The 8,828-nt window shown below is 54.5% G+C and overlaps 1 protein-coding gene across 1 annotated transcript; it reads right to left on the bottom strand.

The window, feature by feature from the left end:
- Nucleotides 1–420: 420 nt before the first annotated feature.
- Nucleotides 421–7,921, bottom strand: PDIA3 (protein disulfide isomerase family A member 3). The gene is made up of 13 exons (XM_042476214.1): nucleotides 7,640–7,921; nucleotides 7,042–7,120; nucleotides 6,678–6,795; nucleotides 6,430–6,534; nucleotides 5,203–5,332; nucleotides 4,457–4,573; nucleotides 4,226–4,351; nucleotides 2,997–3,179; nucleotides 2,782–2,890; nucleotides 2,137–2,265; nucleotides 1,525–1,604; nucleotides 1,181–1,238; nucleotides 421–852 (listed from the first exon to the last, which is right to left on the bottom strand). The coding sequence occupies exons 1-13, from the start codon at nucleotides 7,795–7,797 to the stop codon at nucleotides 733–735; spliced, it is 1,512 nt and encodes a 503-aa protein (XP_042332148.1). The 5' UTR covers nucleotides 7,798–7,921; the 3' UTR covers nucleotides 421–732.
- Nucleotides 7,922–8,828: the final 907 nt, after the last annotated feature.

Below are 8,828 nucleotides of genomic sequence, written 5' to 3' on the forward strand. Positions count from 1 at the left end.
CACTTTTGGAAGGGCAACTGTGAGGCTTCCCTCCTGCAAGGGCCATAGTCATGCCCCAGGAATCAAGATTCCAGCTTGAAGCAGAGGGAGGGCCACCCCACAGATGCCACAGCAGAGGCCTCGACCCTGGTACAAGCAGTGCAATGTACTGTTTCCGCAACCCTCCCCATCTCTGGCCCCCAAATCCCACCCCCGAAGCTGACCCTAGGCCAACTGGGGTGATGAATCCCCTCTCCCTGGAACAGAGCTGGAGAAAATGCAAGGGACTGGACAGAGTAGCAACATTTAACACCACCGCAAGGTCACAACTGCCTCCTTCCACAGAACCTCCACAGCTAGAGGAACGGGCTGTCCTCTGAGGGATGTGTGCGCACACGGACGGGTGTGTGAGACTGTTCCCCATCACCACACAAGAGCAAGTGGGGGCCTAAGGGGCAATTTATTGATTCACTCCTCAAAATGTACAAAAAATTAGAAAACAAGCCCTCCCCACCCACAAACATTAACCAGTCCAGGGCACCCACAGCAAGTGCAGCTAAGAGGCGAGGGGGGCCAAAACTTGAGCAGCGGTGGCAGCGGCATTGGCACCTATGGCTCTCCTGCGCCCACCTCCCAGCTGCTGCTTTGCTTTCCAAGGACGGAAGAGGCTGCGCGCAAGGGCCCCGGCCTCCGCGCTCAGTGGCCGCTGGGCTCCGCTGCGGACAAGGTGGTCACCATAGCAAGGCCCCCATCTCACAGGTCTTCCTTGGGTGCCTTCTTCTTCTTCTTCGGCTTCTCATCCTCTTGCAGGATGGGCGGATAGGTGGCCTCCCGCTTCAAGTAACTGACAAAGTCACTCACCTCACGGCCCCCCTGCCAAGGCAAGAGAGGGGCTCACACACACCCCTAACCAGGCTTCCAGAACACAACAGCTACCCTCCCCTGCCTTTGCCCTTCCAACTGGTGAAACCCCTACCACAGTTTAGGCTAATAAGGGGGAGAGTGATTCCACCACACCAGAGTCTACCACTCAGCAAGTGAGGCCCTCTGGGACCACACCGCCCAGCAGCCAGCATAACCAACAATGAGGGAAGCTGGGAGTTGCCACACAGCTGCAGACCCAGAGGCTTACATTTCCCATTAGAGAAAGGGGCACCTTGTAATCCAGCTTTAGCAAACCAAGACGAGCACAAAGACTCACCTCATATTTCTTTGGATTCTGCTTGCTACCCGCAGGAGCAAAATAAATAGTGGGGAACCTAATGAAAAAGACAGATGTGTCAGCCAGATACATCCGTTTGGCACAGAGGCTGATCCTTTATCCCACAGGAAAACAGGAGGGCCCCTGTTCATGGGGCTGAGGAGCAGTTCTTCAAGGTGAAAGCGTACAAGCAGAGAGCCTAAAAGTCAGTCCCCAGAAACTCATATAAATCCCAACACCCCCCCCCCTCCCCAGAGCCATAGACACACAGACGGGGTTGTACTGGTGATGGCTATTGAGAGATGGCAGGCCAGCAGCCAAGGGGCAGCTGGGCTTTGTCTTACCCTCGGACTTCATAGGGAGAAGGCACATCATTGGCTGTGGCATCCATCTTGGCTATGATGATGTTAGGGTCTTGACTGAGCTGTTGAGAGACAAACCAGTCAACAGTTACCCTGGGCAACAACATGAAATCACTGTCATCGTCATCATCATCCCACCCTTCTCCCAAGACTGGGATTCAAGGCAGCTTACAACATTAAAAAACAAGACAATTAAAAACATACAAAAATAGTACATTAAAACAAAAATTAAATGACTACAATAATTAAAACGAATTACATGTTAAAATACCAAACACTTAAAAAAACAACACAGCACCCCAAGCTGTTCTTTAAAAGCTTTGTTTTGAATGCCTGTTTGGAGAGGAAGGTCTTCACCTGTCGGCGGAGGGCTACCAAGGAAGGGGCCATTCTGATCTCCCTTGACAGGGAGTTCCAAAGTCAAAGGCGTTTCAAGTGCCCATGGTGCCACTCCATACGCAGGAAGGAGCACGCCTTCCGACAGGCAGCCTCACTGCAGGCAAGAGCTGTTCTGCCCACTTGCTCCCATCTTCACCAGCCAAACTCCGCTAAGCACCTTCCTCCAAGATCCAGACAACCCCTGACCAGGCCTACCTTCTCCCCCAGTTCCTTGTACTTGGGTTCCAGGTTCTTGCAGTGTCCACACCAAGGTGCATAGAACTCCACAAGGACGTCTTTGTCTTCTGCATTGACAATTTCATCAAAGTTCTCAGCTACAACCACCTGGAAAGAGAACACACAGGCTAAAAAACCCAAAACAGTCAGGACCAAAGGCTGACTGTCATCTAGAAAGAAGTGGGAATTGTGTGGCTGCTGGGAGATGAAGTCCAATAATCCTTGGACTTCAGCTCCTAGCAACTGTAAGGCGACTAGCAAGAAACATTAGGAGTTGCAGTTCAGTAACACCATCACCACCAATTATAATCATGGCTATCACTTTTCCAGATGGCACTTTTCTGCATGTCCGTCCTCTCCTTAAGATCTGCACACAGGTGTTGCTGTAGATCTCTCTCTTCTTATTGACTTGCCAAGCAATACCATTCCACGTCATGCCTGGCCATGAATGTTTTACATGCCACACATAACACTAGACTAATCATAACAGCAGGATGCTCAGCAGGAACAAGGGAATAATATCTGATTGAGGGTTTTTGAATGTTATACCTCGCTCTGCCTAGAGGTCCTGCCTAGCTGTGGGCCCTCATTTTGGGAAAGGCCTAAGAAGGGGGAAGCTCTTACCTTCACGGGCCCCTCGTTGTTCTCTGGGATGGGCTCAGATTTCAGGTATCTTTTCAGGTTCCCATCAAAATAATCCTGAAGAAATCTTTCCAAGGCTTTCCCATCACGGCTACACACAGAACAGGAGAACACTTTTAACCAGAGCGTTCCTGCAACCCGGCTGATGTGCCCCACTGCTGAACTCAGGGGGAGGAAGGCGAGCACGGGGCACTTACGAAAACTCCTCTTGCATGACATATTTCTGCCCTTTGGCAGTCCTGATGGCAACAACAGGGACATCACCAGTGGAGCCATCCAAGCCAAACTCGGAGAGCTCATGGCCAAAGGTCTTCCGACTAGCAACGGCAAAGCTGAGTTTGTGTCCAGCATCCAGGAAACTCCGTGCCACCTTCATCACTCTACAGAAAACAACACCATCAGATAACCCAAGCAAGTATGCCAGGAAGCCAGTGACATTCCCTCTCAGCTGAAGGGGTCATCTGCCCAAGTAAACTAAGTCCCCCAGGCTGGAAATTCAGCCACCCTCAATGTTAGGGAACTCAGGTCCGTCAGGGTCAGGAACCCAAAACACTCAAGAGATAGCACTTTATGGGAGCCATGGCAACCTCAATGTACCACGAAGGGGCAAAACAGCTCCTGGAGTGAAAACACATAGGACAGCGTGAAGTCGTAGGCCTGTTACAGACTGCCAAAATAAAGCTGCTTCGGGTCTCTTTGGAGGGATGCTATTTAAATGATGCCTGGGTCCTAAGAGTCTGGAGTTTGCACCAAAGCCACACTCCATTCCTAAGCACCGGAGTGCAGCTTTTGGTGCAGCTTCCGGATTCTTAGGATGCACGCATCATTTAAATAGCATACCTCCAAAGAGACCCGAAGCAGCTTTATTTTGGCAGTCTGTAACAGGCCAAAGGCTTTCATGGTCAGCATCCATAGTTGTTTGTGGGTTTTTCGGGCTACGTCAGGAATAAACTCTTCTAGAACATGGCCACATAGCCCAAAACACCCACAAAAACATAGGACAGCATTCGACACTGCCACCAACAATCAGGAAGACAGGGCTGGGTAGCAGCACCCCTCCCTCTCATGTCAAGCAACGGCTGGAGAATCCCAGGAGGAGGCATCCACTCTGGGAAAAGGAGGCAGGCTAGTTCATGTTGGACCAAACGCTACTGGACTCTGACTCTAGGATTAGGCAGCTCAGACACTACCTGGGAAGCCCAAAAACAGCGGTCTTGGGGAGATCCTCGCCTTTCTACAGACTATTTTTAATCTTCTACTTGAAATTTTATTATAAATAACTTTTAGTGTTTCACACTGTTTTAATCACGCTTCCCAAATAATATAGTTGTTCTATTCAAAACACTTTCACAATCTAATTGTTTTAAATTACTGTATGGTGCCCTGAATAGAAGCTCAATGTTCTGGGCACCAAAAAGTAACCCACCTGTTGCGCCAGTAGTTTGAACCTTTGGGATTCTTTTCATAGTCCACGTCATAATAAGCCACCAGGAGGTCCTTCCCTTGGATCAGCTCCTTGTTGTCTTCAGTCATATGGGGGCAGAGACCAAATCTAAAGGACAAAAGGAGGGCCATTTCTGGCATGCAGACCCCACCTCACAGGAGCTTGCATGTGAATAAGTTTATGGGAGAGAGAGGAGACAGCTGCAGCACTCACATGTTCTCCTGAAGGAACTTCTTGATCTTGCCAGTGGTAATCTTGTCTTCTGTGTATCGCACCGAGTTGTCCTCAAATTTGTTTGCCAGATGTAGGGGGCGGAATAGGAAGATCCCCCTGGAAAAAGTGTGCCATGGCAGCTGAGAAGGGGGCAAGGCAAGGCATCCATTCCACCCTGACTTCCAAGGCTGTGGCATGCCTTTAAGTCACAACCCAAAGGCAAGCTCAGTGCCTCCTTCCATGTCACCATCCCCTCCTATAAGCCGGCAGGTGTCTTAGTAGCTTAACTAATTCTCTCAGGAGAAGCTGACAGTCAGCAGGTGCCTCAAGCTCTGACTTGCCCGCTCCCTTCAGGCAGCCAAATAAATAAGACAAAGCCAGTTCCCAAAAGATTTGATAGCTGGCATTGAGCTTGCCCACACTGATCTTGTTACCTATCCTCTTGCAAAGCCAGCTGCCAACATTAAGTCCTGGAAGTTCTGGGGAGCCCTTGACTGCAAGTGGCCCAAACATGGCTAAAGCTCAAGCCCTGAAGTCTAAGGTAACAACATCAGCATATTCCTCTTTTCAATGGAGATTAGTGTGAGTGTTGTCACGTTTGCTTTGTGAGGAAAGATTTTGTCACACAGGCAGGAGAAATGGTCACAAAACCACAGAAGATTTGGCGGCGGCGGTGGTGGTGGGGGGAACAATATCCAGAAAAGAGGCTGTGAAGCATAAATGTTTCTGTCATGCTGGACACTTACTCGCCATCTGGCTCATACTGCTTGATTAGCTCTTCGTCACTGGTGTGTCCAAAGCGGTAATGGTCCCTCAGGTTGCTTGCAGCTTTCATGAACTCTGAGTGAGCCTCACCAAAGAGCTCCTTAAAGAAGCCTGCAAAACATCACAGCAGAATGGGGTTGGACTGGATGCCCCTTGCGGTTTCTTCCAAATCTATGATTCTATGAGAGAAAACTGGGGCCAAATGACAAAGGAGCAGGAGATGCCACCCAGCTATTTGCTAGGCTCACAGAAGAGTTCTAGCTTCCATGGCCAGGAAGCCACTGCCAAGAAACGCACTTGTCTCCAAACCTACCAAAGAATGCACCCAGAAACCTCTGAGTTCTAGAACATGAGCTGACCTAAATACACCAACAAGTTAACGTATGATGATGAGAGCCCACCAAGGACCACCACTGGAAAACTCTCAGGGAGGACTACAAATGAACCCTGACTTAACCCTGGGAGAGTCATGGCCGCTAGTTAGAAGCTGACAAGACTGGGAGAGTTGGACCTCTGGCAATCAGGCTCAAGGAAGGAAGCCTCCTCCTACAACGGAGCGTGTCCCAAGGAGGGCAACTAAAATGGTGAAAGGTCTGGAAACCATGAAGCCCTATGAGGAACGACTCAGGAAGCTGGGGATATTTAGCCCGGAGAAGGTTAAGAAGTGATATGAGAGCCCTGTTTAAATACTTGAAAAGAAGGGATGTCATATAGAGGAGGGAACAAATTTGTTTTCTGCTGCTCCAGAGAATAGGACCCAGTGGAGCAATGGATGCAAGCTCCAGGAATAGAGATTCTACCTCAACATTAGGAGGAACTTCCTGAGAGTAAGGGCTGTTTGACAGTGGAACCCACTTCCATCGGAGTGCAATGGAGTCTCCTTCCTTAGAGATCTTTAAGCAGAGGCTGGATGGCCATCTGTCAATGGGGGTGCTTCGATTTAGATTTCCTGCATGGCAGAATGGGGCTGGACTGGATCTCTTCCAACTCTACGATGCATGAACGGCCAGGAGTCGCCAGAGAAGCCCATGTCCACCGTGCAGATCATTCGCTTCAGAAAGCTGCATCAGGCCAAAGCACCTCAGGCTGGAAGAGGATCACAGCTGCCTTGCACAGCCATGCGTACCACTGGGCCACAGCGCTCAGCGCCAGAAGACAAGGCCAGCTGGGGCCTCTTTGTAGGGAGAGATCTCCTGCCTGCGACTTACCCACAACGGCAGCATCCTTCTCGCTGATGAACTTCTCAAAGGTATCGGAGCGCAGAGCAACCGAGGCCGGACCAGCCTGCTTCTTGAGGTGGCTCACAATTCCATCTGGGGAGAAAGAAGTTGCCAGATTAGAGCCCATCTGCCTTTGGGCTCCCTCCCTCCTTGTCCAAGGGCCCTGCGCATCCAGCGTCCTTTCAGATGGCACCCCACTGCAGCCGGCTCCAGCTCTCAAGCCCAGGCAGCCTCACCCGCCGTCCGCGGCCCGTCGTACGTCCCGGACTCCTCCCCGTTCCTGAAGATCTTGAGGGTCGGGTAGCCGCTCACGCCGTACTTGTTGCAAGTGTTTGAATTTGCAGTGCAGTCCACCTGGGAAAAGAGGCAGAGGAGCCTTCACCAGACAAGTGCCGGAAGCGCTTGATTTCAGCAACAAGCCTCAGGTGTGCCAGAGCGTCCCACCGCAGACGCACAATGCCTCCGATGCTGGCTTCAATGCGCATGAATACACCCCCCCCCCCGGCAACGTAGTTCCGCAGACAAAGAGCCCCTTCCAGCCGCCTCCCCTGCCAGGGACTCAGGGGACCCACTGGCTCCGGGGCACAGGGCCAGACCCACCTTCACAAGCGGGACGATGCCCTTCAGCCGGGTGGCAGCCGACTCGTACTCGGGGGCCAGGCGTTTGCAGTGGCCGCACCTGCGGGAGAGAAACCGGGCGTCTGTGGCTCCTGCTCCAAGCGCCCTTCGGGGACTAAGCAGGGCCCAGACTGGTTAAGGCCTGGGTGGGAGGCCAAGCCACAGAGAGGGCCGTTCTGCGGCAAGAGCGGACGGAGGGAGGAGGGCTTGGCCGAGGGCGCCTCCCGGCCCAGATGGAGGACTGCTGCTCTCTCGCCCAAAGGCCCCGCCCCCTGAACCTCGCTGGCCAATCCCGGCCGCCGCCCCTCCGCCAAGCAGCCACTCAGGGGCAGCCACGGCAACGAGGCCCCGCCCAGCCAGCCGCCCCGATGCATGCCGGGAGCTGGAGTCCCGAAGGGCGCTCTCTTCCCCCGGGGCGCTTCTGAGGCTCCTCCGACCCAGGAGAGCGGCAGAGGCCCTGAGAGTGAGAGAAGGGGAGAGCGGCGCCTCTCTCTCCCTGCCTGCCTCCCTGAAGGGCCCTGAGGCTCCCGCGCCCCGCGGCCCCTGACTGCCTCCCTCGCCCGCCGGCCCTCTCACCCACCACGGGGCGTAGAACTCGACGAGGGCGACGCTGCGGTCGGCCAGGCCGCTGTCGAAGTCGTCGTCGCTGAGCTCGAGGACGTCGGAGGCGCGGCCCGGTCGAGGCGCCAACCCCACCAGGAGCAGGAGCAGCAGCTGGAGCGGCAGAAGAGCCTCCATGGGACCCCGAGGAAGGAGGAGAGCGAGGCCGAGCAGCGGAGGACCAGGCGGCGCCGGTGGCGGTGGCTTCTCTCGGGAAGCAGCGGGAAGTTAAGAGCGCCCGGAAGTCCCGCCTCCTCCGGGAGAGAGGCCGGATTTGCAGTGTGGCAGACGCTCATTGGCTGGCGCCCAGAGCTTCCCGGCCAATGGGGCAGCCGCGCCGGGGGCAAAGGGCGGAGGGGCGGGGCTGGCCAGGCGGTGGCGGCGGCGAGAGGGACTCTGGGAGTTGTAGGCATTGCCTTCATTAAAACGCGGAACTCTGAGCAAGGGAATGGTTTAGAGCGGTGTTTTTCCAGCAACCGGCTGGAATTAAGGGGGAAACGCCCTGCCAGCCGCCTTTGCGTCGCGTCCTGAGCAGCTCATGGCCCTGGGTGCGAGTCCTGCCTCCTCCTCTTGCTGCTCCGAGGGAAATAACCCGGTTTGGTAGCGCTTTAACTGCCCTGGCTCAAAGGCTATGGAATTCTGGGAGACGGAGTTTGTGGTGGGCCCAGACCCCCCCCCCCAAACCCCGGCCCCCCCCCCCCCGGGTCGGGGCGGGGGGGTGGGGGCCCGCCCCCCCCCCCCCCCCCCCCCCACCCACTGGCCGGTCCGGGCCCCTGGGGCGCCCTCGGGACCATTTCTGTGTACTTTGGCTGCCCAGTCTCCCTCTGAGCATCACCCTCCCTGCTCTGCGCCCAAAGAGACCCAAACTGCCTGGGCCTTCCTTCCCTCTGAAGGCAGGCTCTGTGGCAGCCATCCTCATGGGAACACACAGCCCCTAAAAACCTGCCACGTTGAGCTTCCCTCTGGCCAAGAAATAGGGGTGCTTGAGAGTCCTGCCAGAGAAAATTCTCAGCACAGAGCTGCCAACCCACTGCACCCGCCTTTGTTTGCCAGCCTTGCCAGGCCTCCTGCTTCCCAGCACGCGGAGCCCGCGGCATGGAGGCCAAGAACGAGCACAAAAAGGGCCTCTTTGCCGTTGTTCTGCCAGCCCTTGGGCCATTTGCCCTGGC

Source organism: Sceloporus undulatus, chromosome 6 (assembly GCF_019175285.1).
Source record: "Sceloporus undulatus isolate JIND9_A2432 ecotype Alabama chromosome 6, SceUnd_v1.1, whole genome shotgun sequence".
Taxonomy (NCBI): Eukaryota; Metazoa; Chordata; class Lepidosauria; order Squamata; family Phrynosomatidae; genus Sceloporus; species Sceloporus undulatus.

Coding starts and splice junctions, on each gene's coding strand:
- PDIA3 (XM_042476214.1), bottom strand. CDS start 7,797: ATGGAGGCTCTTCTGCCGCTCCAGCTGCTGCTCCTGCTCCTGGTGGGG. Junction 7,121..7,639: donor GTCGAGTTCTACGCCCCGTG/GTGGGTGAGAGG, acceptor TCTCTCCCGCAG/GTGCGGCCACTGCAAACGCC. Junction 1,239..1,524: donor TCTCCCTATGAAGTCCGAGG/GTAAGACAAAGC, acceptor CTTTTTCATTAG/GTTCCCCACTATTTATTTTG.